At 53.2% G+C, this 25,157-nt stretch overlaps 1 protein-coding gene across 2 annotated transcripts in view; it reads right to left on the reverse strand.

Moving 5' to 3' along the window:
* Nucleotides 1–2,196: 2,196 nt before the first annotated feature.
* QRICH2 (glutamine rich 2) overlaps nucleotides 2,197–25,157 on the reverse strand; it is a 29,309-nt gene continuing 6,348 nt past the window's right edge. Inside the window, exons 5-22 of one of the 2 annotated variants that reach the window (XM_069482885.1) lie at nucleotides 19,049–20,285; nucleotides 18,299–18,538; nucleotides 16,361–17,878; nucleotides 15,330–15,415; nucleotides 14,765–14,862; nucleotides 14,164–14,278; nucleotides 11,207–11,461; nucleotides 10,273–10,395; nucleotides 10,102–10,176; nucleotides 9,763–9,927; nucleotides 9,509–9,630; nucleotides 8,880–8,945; nucleotides 8,581–8,682; nucleotides 7,638–7,838; nucleotides 6,736–6,883; nucleotides 6,228–6,315; nucleotides 5,332–5,454; nucleotides 2,197–3,272 (exon numbers count right to left, since the gene is read on the reverse strand). In XM_069482885.1, the coding sequence (XP_069338986.1) occupies nucleotides 3,061–3,272; nucleotides 5,332–5,454; nucleotides 6,228–6,315; nucleotides 6,736–6,883; nucleotides 7,638–7,838; nucleotides 8,581–8,682; nucleotides 8,880–8,945; nucleotides 9,509–9,630; nucleotides 9,763–9,927; nucleotides 10,102–10,176; nucleotides 10,273–10,395; nucleotides 11,207–11,461; nucleotides 14,164–14,278; nucleotides 14,765–14,862; nucleotides 15,330–15,415; nucleotides 16,361–17,878; nucleotides 18,299–18,538; nucleotides 19,049–20,285 (4,974 nt within the window). In that variant the 3' untranslated portion in view covers nucleotides 2,197–3,060. Of the gene's footprint in view, nucleotides 3,273–5,331; nucleotides 5,455–6,227; nucleotides 6,316–6,735; nucleotides 6,884–7,637; nucleotides 7,839–8,580; nucleotides 8,683–8,879; nucleotides 8,946–9,508; nucleotides 9,631–9,762; nucleotides 9,928–10,101; nucleotides 10,177–10,272; nucleotides 10,396–11,206; nucleotides 11,462–14,163; nucleotides 14,279–14,764; nucleotides 14,863–15,329; nucleotides 15,416–16,360; nucleotides 20,286–25,157 lie in introns of those variants that run through there. The other variant, XM_069482886.1, reaches the window with a different exon arrangement.

Consider the following 25,157-nt stretch of genomic DNA (forward strand, 5'->3'; position numbering starts at 1 on the left):
GGCTTGAGTCAAAGGCCAGGCTCTGCCCACTGGGGACTTGACTGACCCATGGGCGCCCTGTCCATCGGGCTGCACGTCCAGTCCGTGGGTTAGTTCCCACGTCAGAATCCTGCCTCACTCACCAGGGTGAAATCTTAATTTAAAAGCTTAAAAAGAGACTTTTCTAACTTCCCTGGTTTGTGGTGGTTTTATTTGCCTTGGTAGGAAAAGCCATCTCCTTGGGAAGAAGGACAGTGGGGCTCTTGGCCATGCTATGGTTGGGTGGGGTGCCATTGTCATTGCCATTTGGCTGGTCTGGATGGTTTGTGATGTGGGGCATTCACACCAGGGGGTCTGATGGCACAGGCAGGATCCAGATTGGGATGGGGAGGGCAGGGGCGAGTCCTGACTTGGTTGCTGTAACCCTCTTCTGGGCCCCTAGCTGTATAGCCCCTGCCTGGGGGGCCCTCAGGGCTCAGCCCTGGGAGCCGTTTCCATCTGCGGCGGGGAGAGCTGCTCTTTTCACCTGGTGGCCTGATGCCGCCTGCCCCACTGCCAGGCCCCACAGGCACCTTCGAGCTGGCCCATGTCCGCTCCTGCCCTCAGCTCTCGCCAGCGCCATGTGTCTCTGTGGGCCTGTTGTGTGGCCGTGTCCCAAAGGTCAACCAAAGCTGTCGGAGCCATGAGACAGGTGGGTCCCCAAAGGGACTTGCTTGCACTTCCCTCTCCCCACAGCCCTCTGGGCATTAGAGTGGGGCAGTGTTGGCAATTCCTGACCAGCACACCTTTCTCAGATTGTCCTCTAGTGCAGGTGCTCAGGTGGGTGGGGGGAGCCTGGCCACCTGGCTGTGAAAGTGGGTGACAGGCCACATGTTGATCCCTCCCTGAACTCTGGCCTGCACAACACACACGGTCTGAGAGGGACCAAGTGCTGCTGGAACACAGACCTGGACTGGGGGTTGGAGGTTCAGGCCCAAAGTGAAGTGAAACTTAAGCAGGCCCAGCCCGGCAGCCACCCCATCCTGCTTCTGGGCCTTCTCGTATCTTCTCACACCCGGTGGTGGGGCAGCCCCTCCTGCAGTGGAGCAGGACGGGGACCCAGCTGCTCTGCCTCCTCTGCATGTGACATACCCATGTGCTTGGAAGCTGGGTTTGTCCTTTCAGTTTTGTTTCCTGGTTGGAAACCCCTGAAACCCCTCCCACCCTCACCCCTTCCCCTGCCCACCTGTGCTTTCCCAGGCTGCAAGGGGCAGCCCCTCAGCGCGTGGGTGGTCATGCTCTGACATCCCCAGAGCCTGCTGGGGCCTGGGTTAGGGTCTGCCTGGGTGCGGGGCCCAGCCTGGCAAGAGAGCCCGCTGGCCGTGCCCAGGTGCGGTATGGTGGGGGTTGGCCTGGCTGGCTCCGGGAATGTCACTCCTGGCCCTTCTGTGGGTGAGGAGGCTGCTCCTCCCTGCCAAGCTGGTGGTGAATTTGGCTTCTAGACCAGGGAAACTGAGCCGACCTTCTGACATTTCGCAGCCGGGGTGGGGCCTGAGCGAGAGAAACAGGAGCCGGCTGGGGTGGAGGAGGGGCCGGCCTGGCTCTGCCTCCTGCACAAGAGAGGGGCACAGAGGGGCGCAGGCCCCGGGAGCCCACCCAGGACTCCACTGTCCAAGCGGCTCCTCCCTGTCCAGCCACAAGCTTTACGTTGTTACGTAAAGAGTCACTGGCTCTCCGCAGATCAGGAGGGAGCCCCCGCCGCCCCCACGGCACCCCCAGCCAGGCCCACCCTCCTTTGCCCACGCCATGTCAGGGGTGAGAAACCCGTTTCTGGGCTGTTTCCTGCCACTCTTTCCTCTTTACACCCGAAAGCGGGCCTCTTGCCCTTGACATCCCTTTCCCTTGTGGGGGGAGATGGGAACTGGAGGTGGGGGGAGTCCCATCTTTGATCTGGTACTTCCTTCTCTGGGTGGGAACCCCTGAGGCAGACAGAACTGCTTTGACTCCAGGGCTCTACAGGCCTGGTAGGGGGCAGCTCTCCCATCTCACCGGGGCCCCTAGGATCTGGTTAAAGTCCAAGCTCGGGAGGTCAGGAGATTCCTCAGTCCTGGCTGCAGCAGTGGTGGGGCTTGTCCCTTGCCGTTGCTGCACCAGCCTGAGCTTGGGCCCACCCGTGCTCCTCTGTCCCCTGCCCACCCACCAAGACCTTTAGCACAAAGACTGGGTGTGTGGCGGGGGGTGGGGGGAGCATGGAGTCCTTCCTTGCAGGTTTGGGGGCCAGTGTAGAGATAAGCACACTGAGCCGAACAAGTCAAGGACAAGGTCAGGCCCCTGGGCCAGTGCTGGTCCCACCTCTTCATCCCCCTTGGCAAGACACTCTTGTGCTCTATCTCCCTGGGGAGGAAGGGAATGGGGAAAGTGGGCATTAGCCATGGCAACTCCTGGCCCGAGCCCACTCGAGGCTGAGCAGTAGAGGGTGTCGAACAGAGACCTTCCCAGCTGGCTCCAGGGATTTTCTTCTGGCCGGTGACACTGCTTCTCTGGGACCCTGTGCCAGGAGCCAGGAGCTGCCCTGAGCCAGCAGCAGGGAGAGCAGCAGGCAGCTGCCACCCTCACCTCCAAGGTGCAGCACGACACCCATAGCACAGGCCCCAACCTGCCCAGAGGGCCTGAGCAAGCAGGGTGCCCTTCAGGCCAGCCCCCCAGGCCAGAAGGCAGGGCCGGAGCCAGGGCGGGCAGCAGCACCCCAGGTCTAGCCAAGATCAAGAGAGAGCTGCTGGGTAAGAGCAGGATCAGCCAGTCCCCAGGGGCAGGCCCGGAGCCTGGGGTCTGGCTTGTGTCGCCCTCCCTGCCCAGGGTGTAATGCCCAGCCCTCCTGAAGCCCCAGCACCTCAGAGAACAGAGGCTATAGTTTAATCCTCAGGCTACAGACCAGGAGACCCTCTCTCCAAGAGGTCTGCCAAGTGGACCTGGGGGTGTCTGGAGGCGTGTCGGGGGGCTGGCTGCCCGGCCAGCAGCGGGCACCTCCCTCTCACTCCCTCTTCCTGAGCCAGCACTGCCAGAGAGGCCTCGCCCAACCTGGACTTTTTCCTGAACGTTTATTTATAGCTCTGGTCGGTGAACAGTGGTGGACCGCGGCCCCCGGGTGGGCTCCTCGACCCCCTCCCCTGGAGGCATGTCCATGTGCATCTCCAGCCCCAGGGGGCTGCCCTGCAGGTCCGCGGTCACTGTGGGGCTGGGCGGGTGGACTACATTGGGCTGGGTGAGACGGCCCTCAGAGGAGACGGGTCTGTCTTTCTTGTGACGTGTAGAAACTGCAAGACAGGAGGGGCTGAGGTTGCTCTGCCTCAACTCCCACGCATGCCAGGCCCCCCCACCCCTGCCCCAGCTTGCCCAAAGCCAAGGATGTCAGGAGCAGCCCAGTAGCCTGGCTGAGTTGGGGCATAAAGCTAGAGGCGGGAGCGGCCGGGGCTGGGGTGTTCCGTGCAAGCTCCTAAGCAAACACGTAAGGCCCCTTTATATCTTTATGAATGAAAAATAAATATGTAAGCAAGCCCTCCTGCAGGGGCCAAGAGTCTGCCTCTTTGGTAATGTTTCCTCTGTTAACATGGGGACTAGGCAACATTCACATGGGTACAGGAATTTTCCCTGAGATTCTCATCTCGCTCTCTCCTGCTTCCGTAACATTTTAAGTGCCCTTGGAGCAGACAGTGGGTAACTAGGAGAAGGAAGCTGAGTATCCCCAAGAAAACAGGTCTGGGAGACAGTCCTGTGCTCACTGTCCACCTCTGAAACCCTCCATCCCAGCCCCTTAGTTACCAGCACTGACTCTGGGAGCAGAGGGCTCAGCTTTGAATTCCAGCTCCGCCACCTCCTAGCTGTGTGACCTAGGGCAATTATCGTAACCTCTCTGTGCCTCAGCTGTCTCAGCTGTAAGTAGGGCTAACAATGGTCCCTACCCCTTAGTGTTGGCATGTGGTTAAAATTGGCTCATATGTGTGAAGCTCCTAAACTGCATGGCTGGTGAGGAGCCCGCGATGAAAACAGGCGTCACCACTACCACTGCCACTTACGCTGTTTCTGCTTCCCCCTCCCTCAGCCACAGCCCCTCACTGAGTGCTGGGGTGGAAGGGATGCTGGAGAGCAGCTAGGCTGCGGTCCCAACCCCTGGACTGCAGGCTGGTGCTGGTCCGTGTTAGGAACCAGGCTGGCCATACAGCAGGAGGTGAGCTGCCAGCGAGCAAGCAAAGCTTCGTTTGTATTTACAGCCGCTCCCCATGGCTCATGTCACTGCATAACCTCCGCATCCTGTCACATCAGCAGCTGCATTAGATTCTCATAGGAGCGTGTGGACCTACTGTAAACTGCGCATGCGAGGGGTCTGGGGTGCACACTTCTTATGAGAATCTAATGCCTGATGATAGGTGGAGCTGAGGCGGTGATGCTAGCTCTGGGGAGCAAATACAGGTTATCATTAGCAGAGAGGTTTGACTGTACAATAAATGTAATGCGCTTGAATCATCCTGAAACCATCCCCCCAACCCCCAGTCCGTGGAAAAATTGTCTTCCATGAAACCAGTCCCTGGTGCCAAAAGGTTGGGGGCCACTGATCTAGTGTAATGTTGGGGCTGGGGGTGGTTCAGGGGACCCCTGAACCTCCTGCAAGCATTTACAAATTGGGTGCCTAACTGTTTTAGAGGAGGAAGGTTGGCACCTTTTATTAGATACTCATGGAGGGGCCCCAACTCTGTGAAGCACTAACCCAGCAACCCCTTGATGACAGGTGAGGAAACTGAGGTCTGGAGAGGGAGAGACTTGCTTAAAGTCACTTGGTAGCAATCCAGCCTCTTGGCTCCAGGCCAGTGGCTCCTAGTAACATCCCCAGGCCCTCATGTGGCCGAGCCCTGGGGCCCTTAGCTCCCTCCACTTCAGGCATGATTTAGCTCCTGGGGGTGGGGGATCAGGGACCCTAGGGACCTTCCAGACCTGGTCATGGCCCCATGCCCACCAGCCACCATGCAGAGCCTGGGAGCACTAGCTCCAGGAGAGTCAGCACACGTGAGCAGGGCAAGGACGTGGCCTTGGGGCCAGAAACGTGGGTGGCAGACCCTGTCCTTGTCCCTGTTCCTCTTCTATGAAATGGGGCAGCAACAGTATCTACCCCACAGACCTGGTGCATGTCAAGCACTCAGTCACTAGGGGTTTTCTCTTTCTCCTGCCATCCCATCCTTCAGCTCCCAGGCCCTTCTTCTCTCCAGGGAAACAAAGGTATAAACCAGCACGGGCAGGAAAGGGGGCCAGCGGGGCAAGGAGGAGAGGCCTGGGGCAGAGCCAAGGCCACCTGGAAGAACACTCCATCCAGAAGGAAGCTACCTGAGTTGTTGCCGGCCAACATCTGAGCACTCTGAGACCGAGAGGGCAGCTGGCTGCTGTCGCTGAGGGACTGCTGCCTCTGGGGCCGGGACTGCTTGGACTTGTGCTTTGAGATCCCTGCTGCTGATGGGGGCGGTGGAGGGAAGGGCCAGTTCTGAGACACCAAGTGAGGGCTCCATGGGAACACATGGGGTGGGGAGAGGGCTGCAGGGCTGGGCACAGCCAGCCTCAGCTGTGGTGGGGTCCCTTTTTGTCTGGATTCGTGGCTATGCTCCTGAGAAGCAATGCATCATTCATTCATATGCCCCCGCCCCATCCAGCCATCCGTCCATCCATCCATCCATCCAGTCACTCATATGGTCTCTGCCAGGTGTAGGTGCGTTCTGACCCGGGGTTTCCAGTTCCGGAGGGGAAGTGACTACACAGGAGCATTCGTGGCTGTAACGCACTGTGGGAAGTGGGAAACAGCACACTTTGGGGGTGGGCAACTGGAAGTGGGCATTCAGAGGACAGGAGATCACTAAGTGGCAGGGGGCTCAGGAGAGGGCATCGCGCTGAGTCTTGAAGAAGGGGTGGGTGGGACTTGGCCAGGATGTGCCGTGGGCAGGGGCCGAGGCAGGAAAGCACAGTGGTGCTGCACAAGGGTGAGGGCTGGCAAGAAAAGATGGGGCCACCACATCCTGGCCGGTTGGCTGAGGCTGGACAGTTGTCTTCCACCTGCAAACATTCACCTGGTGGCTTTGGGACAGATCTGAACGTTTGGAGTCAGGGAGGTAGAGGAGGAAGGCAGCCAGGGGTTGGTGGCCCAAAGAAGTGCCTGGCCTCCCAAGAGATGAGCATCCCTGTGGGACCCAAGCAAGGAGAGTGAGGGGCCCCTGGGCCACCTGGACACTCACTGTCTTTGGTCAGGATTCCTGGCAGCCTCGTATCCATCCGTCCCTTGTAAATATGTCCGTCCAGGCCCAAGATATCCACCTCGTCGTGCTGCAGGGGTGGACACGCATCCATTACCATTGGCGCACGCAGAGCCCTCCCTCTGGCCCTGCCTCCACGAAGGCTGGGGCGCAGAGCACTGCTGTCCCCTGCCTTCTGGCACCAAACAGTGCTCAGAACCCTCCTGGGGGACTCGGGGCAGCACCAGGGCCGAGAGACAAAGCGAAGGGAGGTGGAAATGGCATCACTCTGAGGGCCGGTGGCGGGAGGTAGTGGTGCCGGGGCGGGAGGTAGCCAGGATGGATTCTTCCCCACAAAGGATAAGAACCGGCGGCTTTAACTGAGTCTGAATAAGAAACTGCCTCAAGGCAGAGGGCTGGATGAGGTGACTTCTGGTGGTGTCCGGAATGATTTGGGAATCTGGAGCCATGTCAGGGCCTTCCTCCCTGGTGGCTCCCAGCAGGGCCCTACCTTCATGGCAATCTGGATCTCCTCGGTGGGACACAGGCCCTGGGCCAGGTGCTGCAGGCGGCTGCGGCGGTACGGGTAGGTGAGGGTGTGGCTGCCCCCGCAGCGCCGGGGCACTGTCGAGTAGGTGTAGTCGGCCATATCCGGCACCCTGTGATGAGGACAGTGTGCGAGTATCAGGAGCAGGCCACCAGGGACGTCACCTGGGACCCACCCGTGATGGGGCCAGCCAGACGGAAGTGGGCATCTCTCTGCAGGGTTGCAGGAGTCAGGGCAGAGCAGGGGTCCCGGGAGAGTGGGGTGGGTGAGCCAAGCAACCTCGAGGCTGGACCACCCTGAAGACCACACATATTCACACACTGTCAATCACATGCTCATACGTACACACACTCGGGCACATACATACACTCGTGCACACACACACACATGCTCTCATACCCGTGTTCACACATACATACTCATACGCTCACACACTCACCAACACACACTCGTGCTCACACACTCAAATACTTGCACACACTCTACACATACACACTCACTCACACATACACTCATGCTCACACACACACACGCATGCTCAGACAGACACACATACCCATGCATATACACAAACACACACTGACAGACAACACATACACACATGTGCTCACACAAAACACGCACACACTCACACGGTCACATGCTCACACACATACGTAACATACTCGTGCTCACACATACACACTGACACACATACACTCGCACATTCACAACACACACACACACTCTCACACGTGCCTCCTTGTCTCCTGGGGCTTTTGCCAGCAGCGAGGTGAGGCGTTTGTCCCCGTGGCCATGGGTGGGCAGAAGCCACGCCAGTCAGCACAGCCCGTGCCCCGCGGACCCTGGCCCGCCTGCGCCCTTACCGTTTGTAGCAGGGGGAGCTGAGGCACTGGGCCTGCAGCAGCTCACGGATCATCTGGCTGCTGGCCTTGACCGAGCCCCCAAAGTGGATCTGCACCTTCTCGATGTCCATCAGCATCTTGGAGTGCATGGAGCGCAGGCGCCCCACGCTCCGCTCCATCTGCGCCAGGTCGCCCCGAGGGAAGGCACCGCCCAGCTTGAGGCTACAGAGCAGGACGGAGGCAGGGTCGGCCCAGGATGGGACAGGACCCCAGAGCCACTCTGTGCCTGGCCCTTGTGTGAGCCGCTTCCCTCGGCCTCAGGCCCCTTTTTGCGCAGGGTCCTGTGTGGGCCAAGCCAGCCCTGAGTCCCGAGAAATGCCAGAGGTTTTCCTCCAGGGGAAAAGTACAGACGAGCCAAGTGGACAAAGCCTCTGACCACGGGGGTAGAGGAGCCGACTCGGCCACTGGCCTCTCGGGTCCAGTCGCCGACACCTGGCCCTGCATACCTGGAACCCCTAGGGCTCCAAGAGCAGTTTGAAGGTTTGAAGTCCTCTTTCCCATGAACCCTCCATCCCTAGGGAGTGAGGAGGGCCTGCGCAACTCCCCACCCCCAGCAACCCTGAGGCTGAGCAACACCGGCCCCTCCCCCACCCTCTCCCCCCATCCCCAGGTTGCTGAGTCAGCTGAAGGATGGGGCAGGTGGTGGGAAACAGAGGAGCTCTCAGCTGCTACCCTTGTTAACGTCCCACCGTCCCACCGTAACTCCCGACAGGTCTTCCTCCAACGCCCATGCTTGGGGAAGAGCTGGGAGCTAGTTCAGAAATCAGTTTAGTGGCCCCTGCTGTCCCAACCCTGGGGAGGAGGCCCTCCGCACCATCCCCCAGAGCTGCCCTCTGTGGCACTCAGCCCTCTGTGCCCCGGCTTCCCGTTCCAAGGCCCTGCCCTGGGACCCCGCTGCCCATACTTGCGGCTCTGCTGCCGGACCTGCTCCAGCTCAAACACTGTGTAGGGGCGCATGGATCGGTGTCCCGGCAGGCCCGGACCCACAGGTGTCAGGGGCATGACTCTGGAAAGGGGTGGGCCAGAGTGTGAGAAATCCCATCACCGAAGTCCACCTACCACCTACTCCCCACCTTCCACTTGCCTCCAGAACCTTCTGGACCACCCAGGCTGGGCCCCGGTGCAGGACTGAGAAGGAAAGGAGGGGTGGTAGAGAGCAGGGGAGGAACAGCCCTGCTGGGTGGGCCGGGCGTGGGCACTCACTGTCCGGTCAGAGGTGTCTCCAAGGGGCGGTCGCACGAGAGGCAGTGGAAATGTGCCAGGAGCTGCCTGTCGGGAGGGGTGCACGAGGAGGGTGAGCACTCTGCCCAGAGGGTCCCCAGAAGGGCTTGGCCCTCTGCAGGCCAGGCAGGCTGGGCGCTCAGCCCTCCAGGGTGGCAGAAACCCCCTGCTCCCAGGCTCACGTCCCACATCTGGTCCCACATCTGCCCATCCTCATCCAAGGCCAGCGGGTTCCCAAGGGCCCCCGAGGGTGCCCTGTGTGAGCCTTGGGGGCCCTCTGGCGGCCAAGAACGGGAATCCTGAGATTCAAGCCCGCCACGGGCCAGACCCCTAGGAGCTGTCTCAGCTCAGGGGACTGAGAACCCCTCCCGACCCAAGGGCACAGCACACCCAAGGCCAGAGAGCCTCATGCCGCCTGCACTCCCTTTCTCCTCCTGTGGGATGAAGGGGCCTGAGCTAGAAGAGTTGAGCTCCAAAATCCTGTCCCTGAACCACGGGATGGTCCTGGGCAGGCCCAGCTGTGTGCAGTGGGAGCTGCTTGCTTGGGACTCGAGCCTGGCACCTTCCCTCACCAGCTCAGCATGCCAGCCTCCCCATCTGCTAGGCCTCACCTCCGCATGGCGGCTGCCTCATCAGCCTGGTAGAGCGGAGAGCGTTCTTTGAGCTGCTGTCGCAGCGACTTCCACCGGTCCTCCAGCATCAGCTTCAATGGGTCCAACTCCAAGCGGTCCAGCTGCAGGGGCCGGGGCGACAGGTGAGCTCTAAGGCAGCAGGTGGGGGTCTGGCCCCAGAGAGGGTGGTGGTGTCCTGGTCCAGGGACAGGACTATGGCGATGGAGAGCCCCCAGCCCACGCCTGCCCCACACCTTGCTGTCCATCTCCACAAGGAGCTTGTCCAGCATCTTCTGCCAGTCCTGCTCCTGCCCACTCATCCTGGCCACCAGCTCCTGCATCATGTGGTTCAGCTGCTCCGTGGTGGCATCAAACTGGACACGGCTCACTTTGGCAGCCAGGGCACTCTTGTCAGCTTTCTGCCCAGAGAGAGAGGAAGCAGCCCCCCACCTAGGAGAGAGCCATGGAGGGGCCCCATTCCCCCGGGGGTTTCTAAGAGCCCATGATCCTCCTGCGCCCTCCACTCCTGGCCTCTCAAAGAATGGCCAGCGAGAACCCACTGGGACGGAGTGGCTCCAGGGCCTGGCACTTACCACGTCGATCTCCATCTCCAGGTGCTCCCTGTTGGCCTTTTCCTTTTCGAGCTTCTCCAGACCCTGGTAAAGCACCTGGGGGCCAAGCAAGCAGAGATGAAGAGCCAGGAGCTCAAGGGCAGGGGGCAGAGTCGAGCCCCGCCCGCTCCTGCTGCCCTGCCGGCCGCTCACGTCAATGTCCTTCTGCTTCTGCCGATGGTCCTCGATGAGGTTGCTGGTCGTGATGTTGAGCTTCTCGCAGTCGCCCTGCACCTGCAGGATGGCGCTCTGCACGTGGCCCAGCAGCTCCTCGTCCTGCGGGAGGAGGGACAGGAAGGATCTCTGAGGCTGCTGGGGTGACCCCTGCCCCCGCCACAGTATTGCCACCCCTTGATAAGGTGGCCTTAAATCATTGCCCAGCAGAGAAGCTAACTTCAGACCCCATCCTGGCTTTTCTCGGTTGCCTTCATAACTTCCCACTAACCATGGAGAAGGTTCTCTGCCCTTTCTGTGTGTCCACTCCAGTGGGACAGGAGCACCAGTCACCCACACCCCCATGGACTAGCCTCAGGGGAGCCTGGCCTGCCGGTGCGGGCAGTCAATAGAGTGATGGAGGCTCAGGAGTGACGCTGCCCCACGGCCCCTGAGAGCTGGGGTGTGGGCTTCAGTCTCCTCACCTCCCCTGGGCCAAATCTGAATTCTTCAGTCCAAGAGGCGGGACTCATGGACTTGCGGCTGTCTCCAACCCCCCAGTGAGCCTGCCCTTTGGAGGGAATGGGAGAGGGTTGGGGAGATTGATATGTAAGCTGTCTCCTACAGCTGTTCCTGTGTCCCCATGGCACGGGAATGGCACTGCTCCACCCTTGGCCAGCCTGTGCTATCCCACCCCATAGTCTCCTGTCCCCAGAACTAGCTCTGCTGCCACCCTTGCTGTGACCCTGAGGAAGGAGCAGGGACTTTCATGGATCTGACTAAAGGGCGCCACCATGGAAAATTAACCCTCAGGCCCAAACACCCCCTCCTGGGGAGCTGCGGTGGCCACTCCGTCTGCAGGCCTCCAGGGCTGTAGCTCTTCCCAGCGGGACTGTGTCCAGCTACACCAGGAGCGAGGTGGGCAGAGGCTCACCTGGCTCTGGAGCTTGGCTTTCTTGGAGGGCCGGGAGGCAGCCAGGTTGTTGACCATGTCCTGGAGGTGCTCATAGCGCTGCACCAGCTTGCTGACCTGGTGGCCCACGTCAAGGCTGCAGGCTGGACAGGTGGCTTCAGGGTTGATCTGGCCAGGAGCCAAGTTCATTAGGGGCTTGTGCGGGGTCATGCTCATGGACAGCAGCGTGGAGGAGGAGGCCAACATGCTCTCGATGATCGTCCTGAGCTTGTCCAACTGGGTGCAGGAGAGACATTGGGGGCGGGGCAGTGAGGCGAGTCACAGCCACATTCTGGCCACGCTAGCACTACTAGTGTGGTACTTTCTGCCTCTCCCCTGCTGTGATCTGGGGCAGACACCGCATCCTGTGTCTCACAGGGCATGTGGCCCATAGCAGGCACTCTATCTGTTAAGTAGTGAGTGGGGTTTTCAGGGAGTGCAGCATTAATGCCAAACAAAGTCCTTGCAAGCGGGAGGTCTCTGAACCTTTCTCTAGCCGGCCCCTTGGTCCAGTGTGAGAACCTCTCTCCTCTAGCTAACTCCTAAAGTGCTGCTGCCTGTTAGTCAACCCATAAACACTCAGAGGACCCTGATGACACACAGGCCCTGCTCTGGGCACAGAGACTGGGAAGGGTGGGCTTGCACCTGCTCCGTCCCACCTAGCATGTAAATAACTAATGATAAAAGAATGTGACAGGTGCTAACACTACCACAGGTGTCTCTCATGGTCTGAGTGGTGCAAATCCTGGAAGGAGAGCAGCGAGACCGTGGGGTTGCTAAGCTAAGACAGGAGCTTGGACTGACAGGTGAACTTTGCACACTCTCCACTGCTTCTCAAGCAGGACAGTTGGCTTGGAGTCATGAAGTGGTGCACAACACTGTCCCAGCAACTCGGGAGGAGCCCAGAAAGTAGCTTAAAGCACAAAGAGGTTCCTAACATGGATGCCCTTGGCCGTGCCTATAGTGGCTTTTCCTAACTGCTCCATCTGTGAGCAGTTAGGAGCAGAGACTTCTTACTGGGAAATGACCAAGGATAGCATCATTCAAGATGTAAAGGCAAACACTAGCAAGAAAGAAAAATGATAACCCGTAGAGTAGAGGAAAATATTTGCAAGTCATATATCAGATAAGAGTCTAGTGTCCAGAATATATAAAGAACTCTTTACAGCTCAACAATAAAGAGAACTCAATTTAAAAATGGACAAAGGATTTGATTAGTTGTCTATCTTATCTTTAAAGAAGGTATACAAATGACTAAAAGGCACATGAAAAGATGCTCAGCATCGTTAGTCATTAGGGAAATGCAAATCAAAACCATAATAAGATACTTCACACCCACTAGGATAGCTATAATTTTTTTTTTTTTACAAGAAATTGGCCAGGAGTGGTGGCTCACCCCTGTAATCCTAGCACTTTGGGAAGCCAAAGTGGGAGGATCACTTGAGCTCAGTAGTTTAAGACCAGCCTGAGCAAGAGCGAGATGCCATCTCTACAATAATAGAAAACTTAGGCCGGGCGCGGTGGCTCACGCCTGTAATCCTAGCACTCTGGGAGGCCGAGGCGGGTGGATCGCTCGAGGTCAGGAGTTCAAGACCAGCCTGAACAAGAGTGAGACCCCGTCTCTACTAAAAATAGAAAGAAATTATATGGACAACTAAAATATATATATAGAAAAAATTAGCCGGGCATGGTGGCGCATGCCTGTAGTCCCAGCTACTCAGGAGGCTGAGACAGGAGGATCGCTTAAGCCCAGGAGTTTGAGGTTGCTGTGAGCTAGACTGACGCCACGGCACTCACTCTAGCCTGGGCAACAGAGTGAGACTCTGTTTCAAAAAAAAAAAAAAGAAAACTTAGCCAAGTGTGGTCGTGCATGCCTGTAGTCCCAGGTACCTGGGAGGCCGAGGCAGGAGGATCGCTTGAGCCCAGCAACTTAAGGTTGCAGTGAGCTGTGATGATGCCCCATTTTATTCTACCCCGGGAGACAGAGCAAGACCCTGTCTCCAAAAAAAGAAAAACAATTAAAAATTAAAATAAAAAGGAAATTAACAAGCATTGGTGGGGATGTGGAGGAAGCGAAACCCTCATACGTTGCCAGTGGCGATGAAGAGCGGTGTGGCCGCTGCGGAAAGCAGTCTGGCGGTCCCTCGGACGATTAGACAGTTCTACGACCCAACAATTCCACTCACAGGCATATACCCAAGAGGAATGAAAACAGATCCACATAAAAGCTTATACGTGAATGTTCATAGCAGCATTATTCATGATAGTCAAAGGGTAGAAACAACCCAAACATCCTTCAATGATGAATGAACAAACAAATGGTGGTACAGCCACAACAAGGAATGTTGTTCAGCCGTAAAATGAAGCCCTGACATGTGCTACAACATGGATGAACCTTGAAAACATCATGCCAAGTGAAAGAAGCCAGATGCACGAGGCATGTTGTATGATTCCAGTCATATGAAATATCCAGAAGAGGCAAATCCATAGAGACGGAGAGCAGGTGAGTGCTTGTCAGGGGATGGGGATGGGGATGGGGAGAGACTGCTAAGGGGTACAGGATTTCTTTTTGGGGTGAGGAAATGCTTTAGAATTAGATCGTGGTTGATGGTTGCACAACTTTGTGAATATACTAAAAACGACCTTGTTTATTTTAAAAGTGTGAATTTTATGATATGTGACTTATATAATAAAAAAAGAGAACAAAGATTTAACGGGAAGTAAACAGACCTCAAAGGGGCACTCTTCCCCTGCCACAGGGGTTGCAGTCACCCACGCACCAGCGGCTTCAGAGCCGGCTTTGGATCAGGAAGGGGCTGCATCCTCGACACAGTGGCCCATCCCTCCACACACACAGGGGGACTGCGGCGGGAGGGCGGGGCTGCCCCACTGCCTGCAGCCCACTCCGAGAAGGGAGCTGAAGGGTGTGAAATCCTCACCTGCTCCTGCAGATAAAGGGAGGCTTCGGAGACCGAATTTTCCATGGCAGCCTTGCCCCGTTCCTGGCTTTCCCTCAGTTCGGACAGCTCCTTCTCAATGTCAGCCACGGAGACTCTGCAGTGCATGACAAGAGACCGCCTGGCTCCATGGCCAGCCCAGAGACCCGGCTCACCAGTGCAGAGCCCTGGCTGTCAGGGACGTGTGGGAGGATGCAGATGAGGGGTTTGCGCCACCCTCCCACGGGCCCTGTCCTGGCGGGGGGCGGCTAGCATGCAGGCCTGGAGGCTTCTAGGTGGAGGGAATGGGCATCACAAAGAGAGCTCTGAGGGGCTCCAGCAAGTGGTGTCCTCCAGCTTCCAACTGGGGACAGTCTAAGGAGCTTCTCCTTGCCCTTCTAAGCCCTGGTCCTGAGCTGTTGTGGGAACCTGGGGAGTTTCTTCCAGTCCCTTGAACTAGACATGGGTGACCTGAGGAGCAAACAGTCCAGGTCAAAGATGGTGGTCAGTTTAGGGGCACGAGTGAGCCAACAGCCGCCATCACCTCCTTGGCTGAGAGTATGTGATGCCAGGAGACCAGCTGCACCTGGCTGGGGCACTTTACCTGAGGACAGCCAGCTGCAAGCTCAGCTGGCCAGTTTTCAACTCCTTCCCCGCTTCTTGCTCCCCTTCGCCCTCCACGATCCTTTGCAACCTTTCCAGCTACAAACCCCACAAAAGGGAGTGTCAGGTGGCCCCAGTTCCCACTTCCCCTATTGCCTAATCCTAACCCAACCCCCTCTGACAAGAGCCAAGGTCCTCGCGGACACCAGGCCATCCGTCCATTGATGTAAAAAGCTGGCATTGAGAGAGTGACTGAAGGTCTAGCAGCCCCTTGCAATGACCTCGGGCCCCTAGAAGTCCCACAAACTGGGCTGGAAGGCTGCCACATGTAATGAAAAGAGCAAAGCCCTTGTTGTTTGGCTCAGCTGAATTCTAACAGCTTTGAGCATCACTTTTTAGATCCAGAAAATGAACATGATGATAATCTGAGGTGCATTTGCTGACAGGATGGCAAGATCCAGTGACATAATAATGTGCGGGAAGGGACGGTATAACCCATCAAGATACAATGGAAAGTGCTATTATCAGCATTAAACGGCAAAGTAGGTCGACCCTCCCTTTCTTACTTTTGCTTTTTCCTGCCGAACTTCTTTAGTCAAAGTCTTTAATGTCTTCAGCTGTTCTTGCAGGTCAGTCGGTATGGTCTTCTTGACTATGGAAAATGGAGGCCTTGTTATCTGAGGAGTTAGATTTCCGTTTCTAGCCCCCATAACAACGAAGATTCCCCAGAGAACAACAGGACATATCATTTCGTCCTGCTTTTCCTGGCGACTGGGGAGAGGGGTTGGAAAGAGGAAGAGAGAACTGTTCTTAGCCCGTAAAAAACCCACCTAATGCTTGACATCCTAACAGGCTTTGGGACAACTGACTTGCCACTTCCATTCACCTCTAAAATCTTACATTTATTTATTTATATAGTTTTGTGAGACAGGGTCTCGCTCTCGCCAAGGCTAGAGTGCAGTGATGTGATCACAGCTCACAGCAACCTCAAACTCTTGGGCTCAAGCGATCCTCCTGGCTCAGCCTCTTGAGTAGCTGGGACTACAGCCTGAACCACCGTGCCCAGCTAATTTTTTTAGTTTTTTTGTAGAGATGGGGTCTCACCATTTCTCTGGCTGTTCTCAAACTCCTGGTCTCAAGTGATCCTCCCCTGTCAGCCTCCCAAAGTGCCGGGATTACTGGTGTGAGCCATTGTACCCAGCTATAATCTTAATTATTCTCTGGGTCTAGGGTTGTGAAGGGGCAAATATTAAGTTTAATTCTTCAATGTTCTCTCTCCCCGTCCACCTGCCAATGCTTTCCCTCACCCCATCACTTTCCCAGCTGCTGTCCAGAGGCTGACACAGCCGTAAGAACCTGCTTCATTCCTCTCTGGAGGCTCCTTCAGTCCTACTGGTTTCGTTCTACCCTTTGCCTATCTAGTCATTTTGGACCCTGAAGGCTATGGGAGAACCTGGAATGACTACAAATGAAAATGCTGTTTTCAGGGGCTCAGGAAAAGGTCCAGCAGCCAGGAGTTCAGGCCAAGGGGAGGAAAGGATGAAATCAACTCAAAACTAAGACAATGGTCTCCCCTTCATGGGCAAGCAGTACTCACCCATGAGCGCCAGCAGGTACTGTATCTTCTCCAGATCAGTCTGGCCAGCTTGCTCCTCAGTCAGATTCTTCATATTCTCCTTCAGCTCCACATAGAGGCCGATGAGCTCTCCCATCAGACGAAATGTTTCCATCGCTATGGGGAAACTGGGAGCCACGGAATCACGTCGGTCACTCTGGACCTCAGTCCGGGTCTCACTCCTTTCTGATGAGAGTCGGGTGAGAGAGTCTGGTCGCCTGAAAAAGGTGATATCTTCGCCTGGGATAGTCTGGGCAGAAACTCCAAGTTGGCGTGAGGCATCCATTGGATACAAACGTACCTGGCCATGCTGATCTGCACCTATGTCTACCTGGCCAGGCTGACCTGGGCCAGGTGATACCAAATGTTGTTGATCTGGGTGTACAGATTCCAAACCTGTGCTTAATGGTGTGGGGCCATGCTGCTCTGTGCCAGGACGCAACAAATCTTGCTGGTAAGTTTCTGGTGGTACCAAACCCCTTTGGTCTGTACCTGGTGATGCCAAACCTTCCCTGGCTAGTAGTGGTGACACCTGGTCATGTTCTCTGCCAGGAGGTACCACACCATGCTGATATGGGTGTGGTGACCAAGAACTCTGAGCATCTGCATGGAATGTTGGAAAGCCACGAAGCTCTGTGCCTGGTGCTATCAAGCCTTGCTGATCTGCACCAGGTTGTCCCAAACCACGCTGGTCCATTCCAGGCTGCACCAAACCACGTGGATATGCACCAGGTTGAACCAAACCACGAGGATAGACACCAGGTTGAAACAAACCACGTGAACCACCAGGTTGCACTAAACCATGCTGATCTGCACCAGGTTGTACCAAACCAGGAGGATATGCACCAGGTTGAACCAAGCCAGGCATATAGATATCAGGTTGTACCAAACCCTGCTGTTCCACTCCAGGTTGGACCAAACCACGCTGATATGCACCAGGTTGCACCAAACCACGCAGATCCACTCCAGGTTGGACCAAACCACGCTGATCCACGCCAGGTTGGGCCAAACCACGCTGATCCACTCCAGGTTGGGCCAAACCACTCTGATCCATTCCAGGTTGGACCAAAGCACGCTGGTCCATTCCAGGTTGGACCAAACCACGCTGATATGCACCAGGTTGCACCAAACCATGCTGACCCACTCCAGGTTGGACCAAACCATGCTGATATGCACCAAGTTGCATCAAACCACGCAGATCCACTCCAGCTTGGACCAAACCATGCTGACCCATGCCAGGTTGGGCCAAACCACGCTGATCCATGCCAGCTTGGACCAAACCATGCTGATCTGCATCAAGCTGTGCCAAAGCATGCTGATCCATTCTAGGTTGGACCAAACCTCGCTGGTCTGCACCAGGTTGTGCCAAACCAGACTGATCCATTCCAGGTTGGAGCAAACCATGCTGATCTGTACCAGGTTGCACCAAATCAGGCTGAACTGCACCAGGTTGTTCAAAACCACGCTGATCCATTCCAGGTTGGGCCAAATCATGCTGATCTATACCAGGTTGCACCACTTCAAACTGATATGCACTAGGCTGGACCAAACTGTGCTGATCTGTACCAGGTTGTGCCAAACTAGGTTGATATGCACCAGGTTGGACCAAGCCAGGCTGACCTGCACCAAGAGGTACCAAGCCAGGCCGACCTACGCCAGGAGGTACCAAACCAGGCCGACCTGCGACGGGAGGTACCAAGCCAGGCCGACCTGCGACGGGAGGTACCAAGCCAGGCCGACCTGCGACGGGAGGTACCAAGCCAGGCCGACCTGCGACGGGAGGTACCAAGCCAGGCCGACCTGCGCCGGGAGGTACCAAGCCAGGCTGACCTGCACCAGGTTGTGCCAAACGAAGTTGATATGCACCAGGTTGGACCAAGCCAGGCTGACCTGCACCGGGAGGTACCAAGCCAGGCCGACCTGCGCCGGGAGGTACCAAGCCAGGCTGACCTGCACCAGGTTGTGCCAAACGAAGTTGATATGCACCAGGTTGGACCAAGCCAGGCTGACCTGCACCAGGAGTTACCAAGCCAGGCTGACCTGCACCAGGAGGTACCAAGCCAGGTTGACCTGCACCAGGCTGAACCAAACCACGCTGGTCTGCACCAGGAGGTACCAAGCCAGGTTGACCTGCACCAGGCTGGACCAAACCACGCTGGTCTGCACTAGGTTGTGCCAAAGCACGCTGATCCTTTCCAGGTTGGACAAAACCATGCTGATCTGTACCAGGTTGTACCAAACTAGGTTGATACACACCAGGTTGGACTGAGCCAGGCTGACCTGCACCAGGAGTTACCAAGACAGGCTGACCTGCACCAGGAGGTACCAAGCCAGGTTGACCTGCACCAGGAGTTACCAAGCCAGGCTGACCTGCACCAGGAGGTACCAAGCCAGGCTGACCTGCACCAGGAGGTACCAAGCCAGGTTGACCTGCACCAGGCTGGACCAAACCACGCTGGTCTGCACTAGGTTGTGCCAAAGCACGCTGATCCTTTCCAGGTTGGACAAAACCATGCTGATCTGTACCAGGTTGTGCCAAACTAGGTTGATACACACCAGGTTGGACTGAGCCAGGCTGACCTGCACCAGAAGGTACCAAACCAGGCTGACCCGCGCCAGGCTGCACCAAACCTCGCTGATCTGGGCTAGGCTGGACCAAACCACGCTGACCTGTGCCAGGTTGTACCAAACCAGACTGATCCATTCCAGGCTGCACCAAACCATGTTGACCCATACCAGGTTGGACCAATCCAGGCTGATATGCACCAGGCTCCACCAAACCATACTGATCACCACCAAGCTGGGTAAAATCATGCTGCTCTGTGCCAGGCTGTATGAAGCCAGTTGCTTCCAAACTGGGCTGTACAAAACCTTGCTGATCTACACTAACTTGCATCAAACTAGGGGATACCAAACCATGCTGATCTGTAAGAGGTAGAACCAATCCACGTTGATCTATGCCAGGCAGTACCAATCCTTGCTGATTCATGCCAGGGGGCACCAATCCATGCTGACCTGGGCCTAATATTACAAACCCATGCTGATCCATGCCAAGTGGTATCAATCCCTGCTGATCCAGGCCAAGTGGTTCCACACCACCCGCATATGTGCCAGGCTGTTCCATACCACGTTGGTCTGTGCCAGGAGGTATCATACCATGCTGATAAGTGCTGCGTGGAACTATAACAGGCTGGCCTATACCAGGTAATTGCAATTCATGCTGATCTCTGCCAGGTACCAATGGTGGCATCACACCATGCTGATCTGTGACAAGTGGTACAAATCCCTGATCATCCATTGCCGGTGGTATCGCACCAAGCTGACCCATGCTGAGGGGTACCACACCATGTGCAGAGGTGCTAGAATATAGCAATCCAAGCTGATCCATGCTAGTTGGTCCTAATCCAGGATGATCTGGCTTTAGATAGACTTGATCCTGGCTAATGGGAACCCCACCATGCCGATCTGGGCGAGCATATTGATGCTGATCTCTGGTCGAAGTTAAATCCTGTTGAACTGGGCCAGGGCGTGCATCTTGTTCCTCTCTTCTTGAATGTGTTAAGGAGGACTTATCTCTACTCTTGCGATGATCTGAGTCCCCTCTGAACTGGGATACAGAAGGCTGATGGTGTCTCGACATGCCAGCTTCATCACGGGCCCTGGGGTACTGCTCTCTACTAGAAGCAGAGGAGCCCCTGCCTCGTTCCCTGCTAGTAGCCCCGTCAGTGTGGTATCCTGAGCCACCAGATCCTGATAAGGTCTGATCTGGGACCAAACCACCAGAATAATCCAGAGCCTGGTCAGTACTTGGATGCTTGGTAGACACTCCACTTGGAATCCGATCATTTGATGTCAAGGAAGCAGTCGGCCCTCTGCGCTTAGAAACTCCTGTTACTGTTTCTGAGCCCTGGTTGACGAAGAAGAAGGAAACCAATAACCAATAGTCAAAAATGCTCACAATAAGAGTTGGAAGGAAGGAAATCTGGAATATCTGCCTGGGATGATTTAGAGTCCTTAGAGGAAAAAACCTTCTGGTCCTAAAGGCTAAGCTGGACATACAGACTTTGACATTCTTGAAGGACAGGTCTACAGATATTTGAGAGTCTACACATTTGCAAATGGCATCAGGACATGTAATTTTCCTTCCTAAAAGACAGGGGGCAAACTGCAAGATACAAGTGATCCTTCTGAACTTTTGCTGAGTCTATAAATAAAGGATATAAGTAATTTATTAAGTTTAAAATATAAAGTCTGCCCCATTGTGAGCTTATTGCTGATGGTAAAAGTGTACACTGGAAGGCATGTAGACCATATATTTAAAATGTAAATGTGCAAACCCTTGGACCTGGGAATTCCACAGACAGGAATTTTCTCTATGGACTCACAAAGGATGCCAAGATGTACACAAAAAGGAGTTTGCAGCATCATTTGTGAGACTAGATTATCAATAAGGGACTGATATATTTATGGTACACCCGTACAGTAGAATACTATGAATCTACTGAAAATTCATGACAGACTGTTTTCATTTCCAGCTGAGATGAAGTGACAGGGACTAGATTTACCCTACTATCTGTAACAACAAAAAAGAAAATCTACCACCAACGATGATGAAACAGCAGTTTTCTAGACACTGGCTATCAGGCAATGAAGGACAGCAATCCTCGAGGGACGGACACTGTGAGCCCTGCTGTTGCCTCAGCTCACTGTCATGATAGAGCTTTCAGGCTACGGTGCAGGGAAGTGGAACGAGGTGAAGCCTGGCTCACCCGAGCTGAGGACACAGAGCTGAGCAGTCAGGGAGATTAAGGCAACTGAAGTTCATGGGACAGAGCATAAGAAAAAGAGAGACACACAGAGGGACCACTCCAGAGATCTGAGGATGGTTCCCCTCAAGTATTTAGCACAGAAATGATGAGTACATACACGTGAGGAGACTTCCCAAGGTTGGGAAATAACCATCTGCAAGGCTGGACGGAGCAGGGCCCAGCCTCTCATCTGTTTTTACAAGCTAGTTTGGAGACCCACCTAACAAATCATAAAATCATAAAAGCAAGACCTAAAAGATCAAATTATTTTCAAGTAACTGCATCTTGGGGAAAAAACCAAGCCAACAAAATAGAATTCACAATGGTTGCCAATCAATCAAAGAACACCAGGCATGCAGAAAGGCAGAAAACCATGACCTGTAATGCGGAGATAACTCAGTCAACGGAACCAACTCAAGGCTGACACAGGTGTTAGAATTAGCAGAGAAGGATATTAAAACAGTTATTATAGCTATATTTCTTATGTTCAAAGAGTCAAATAGAGACATAGAAGATATTTTTTAAAAGACTTAACTTGAAGTTATAGAGATAAAAAACTGCAATGTCTGAAATGAAAAATACACCAGTTGAGGTTAATGACAGATTAGACATTGCAGAAGAAAAGATTACAGAATTTAAAGGCATAGCAATAAAAACTATCTAAAGGCTGGCATGGTAGCTCATATCTGTAATCCTAGCACGCTGGGAGGCCAAGGTGGGAGGATTGCTTGAGGTCAGGAATTTGAGACCAGCCTGAACAAAAGCAAGACCCTGTCTCCACAAAAAACAGGAAATAATTCAGCCAGGCATGGTGGTGCACGCCTGTAGTCCCAGCTTCTCGGGAGGCTGAGACAGGAAGATCACTTGAGCCCAGGAGTTTGAGGTTGCAGTGAGCTATGATGACACCACTGCACTCTATCTAGCTGGGGCAACAGAGTGAGACTCTGTCTCAAAATAAATAAATAAATAAACGAGCAAACAAAAAATAAAAACTATCTAAAATGACAAATGGCCAACAGGCATATGAAAAAAATGTTCAACATCATTAGTCATCAGGGAAATGCAAAGTAAAACCACAAGGAGATGCCATCTTACCCCAGTTAAAATGGCTACTATAAAAAAGGCAGAAAATAAGAGATGCTGTTGAGGATGTAGAGAAAGGGGAACACTTGTTCACTGCTGGTGGTAATGTAAACTAGTGTAGCCACTCGGGAAAGCAGTATGGAGATTCCGCAAAAGACTAAAAATAAAACTACGATCTATTCTAAAAATAGAACATATGATCTGGCAATCCTACTGCTGGCTATATATCCCCCCCCCCCAAAAAAGGAAATCATTATATCAAAGAGATACTTGCACTCCTATAATTATTATAGCATTATCCACAATAGCCAAGATATGGAATCAACCTAAGTGTCCATCAATGGATGAATGGATTAAAAAAATGTAGTACATATACACAATGGAATATTATTCAGCCACAAAAAGAATGAAATCCTGTCATTTTCAGCAACATGGATGGAATTGGAAGACATTATGTCAAATGAAGTAAGCCAGGTACAGAAAGACAAGCATCACATGTTCTTACTCATATGTAGGAGCTAAAAAAAAAATTGATCTCATGGAGGCAGTGAGTAGAATGGTGGGTTGGGAAGGGTAGGGATGAAGAGAAGTTGGGCAATGGGTACAAAAATATAGTTAGATAGAAGGAATGAGTTCTAGTGATTGATAGCACAGTAGGGCAACTATAGTAACAATAATTTATTGTATATTTCCAAATTGCTAGAAGAGAAGATCTGGAATGTTTCCAACACAAGAAAAGGATAAATGTTTGAGGTGACGGATATTCCAATTACTCTGATTTAATCATTATACATTGTATGCATGTATCAAAATATCACAAAGACCTTATAAGTATGTACAACTAACCTGAAGGAGAGGGGAGGAAGGGGACAGAAAAAAGATTTGTAGAAATGATGTCCAAAAACTTTCCAAACTTGATGAAAACTATAAACGCAGAGACACAAGATTGCACAGTGTAACTCAAGCACAGAAACAATGACAATGACACCATGGCACATCATAAATTGCTCAAAACCAGCAATAAAGAGAAAAAAGCGGCCAGGAGAAAAAAGGGGTATGTGCAGAAGAACAAAGTTAAACATGACAACAGATTGCTCATTGGAAAAAATGCAAGCAAGAAGACAATGGAGAAACATCTTCAAAGTACATTTAAAAACTGTCAACCTAGAATTCTATGCTAGATAAAAATATCTTTAAAAAATGAAGGGAAGCCCACCTGGGAAACATAGGGAGACCTTGTCTCTACAAAAAACTTTACAAATTAGCCAGGTGTGGTGGTGCATACCTGTAGTCCTAGCTACTTGGGAGGCTGAGGCAGGAGAATTGCTTGATCCTAGAAATTCAGTGTTACAGTAAGCTATGATTGTGCCACTGCACTCCAGCCTGGGCAGCAGGGCAAGATCCCATCAATCAATCAATCAATCAATCAATAATTCTTTAAAATGAAGGCAAGAAGGACTTTCAGAATGGCTGAACAAGGACCTCTGAAAACTGTTCCTTCATAAACGCAATGAGAACATTGGCAAAAATGGTCGAAACCAACTTTTTCTGAATTCTGGAAATTAACCAAAGGCTTGCAACAATCTGAGGAACGTTTACTCAAAGAAAACGGCTGAGTTACATGATGTTTCAACTTGCCCTATTCCCATCCCCCTCTTCCCAATTCTGTGGTAGCCTTGAAAAACATCAGCCTTATAAACTCAGTAGCTGTGAAAACTAACAGCTTGGCAGTCACTGGAGGGGGCAGAGCAGGTTTGGAACTCCCCCAGAAAAGTCCCATTCCCAGAGAATTGTCAATATTTCACCTGCTGGCCAGCTCTGTAGAAAAGGACTTATCTTTAACCTGACTCAGTAAGAAAACCTATCCCCCGGGACCTTTGTCCAACACAATTGGTGGCAATTGTTTACATCACAGCTGCCTGAGACAGTGATAAGAGTTGAAGTGAACAAGAGACTGGCTAAAAAACTTAAAAGGAGAATCTGGGAAATGAGGGATGGGAGGGACTCTGATATCCAGAGTCACCACATTATATTATTTAAAATATTGAGTTTTCAACCAAAAAATTATAATACATGCAAAGAAACAGGAAAGTATGGTCCATGCACGGGTAAAAAAGTAGTCATATTCCCTGAATAAGTCCAGATGTTGGACTTACTACACAAAAATTTTAAATCTGTTATTATAAATATATTATCAATATATATTATAACTATGTTCAAAGAAATAAAGAAAACCATGTACAAAGAATTTTTAAAAAGCATGGAAATGATTTATCACCAGAGAATCTAAATAAGAAAATATTAAAAAAAAATTTTAAAAGAACCAATTAGAAATTCTAGAGTTCTAAAGCACAATAGGCCGGGTGCGGTGGCTCACGCCTGTAATCCTAGCACTCTGGGAGGCCGAGGTGGGCGGATCGTTTGAGCTCAGGAGTTCGAGACCAGCCTGAGCAAGAGCGAGACCCCATCTCTACTAAAAATAGAAAGAAATTATATGGACAGCTAAAAATATATATATCGAAAAAATTAGCCGGGCATGGTGGTGCATGCCTGTAGTCCCAACTACTCGGGAGGCTGAGACAGGAGGATCCCTTGAGCTCAGGAGTTTGAGGTTGCTGTGAGCTAGGCTGACGCCACGGCACTCACTCTAGCCTGGGCAACAAAGTGAGACTCTGTCTCAAAAAAAAAAAAAAAAAAAAAATAAAGCACAATAAAATTCACTAGAGAGACTCAATGGTAGATTTGAACTGGCAGAAGAATCAGTGAACTTGAAAATAGGTCAATTGAGAGTATTCAGTCTGAGGAACAGAGGAAAAAATAAGCAAATGAACAGAGCCTCAGAGACCTGTGGGATACCACCAAGCATACTGACTGTATTGGTTTCCTTT

This window comes from Eulemur rufifrons, chromosome 9 (assembly GCF_041146395.1).
Source record: "Eulemur rufifrons isolate Redbay chromosome 9, OSU_ERuf_1, whole genome shotgun sequence".
In the NCBI taxonomy this organism is placed as follows: domain Eukaryota; kingdom Metazoa; phylum Chordata; class Mammalia; order Primates; family Lemuridae; genus Eulemur; species Eulemur rufifrons.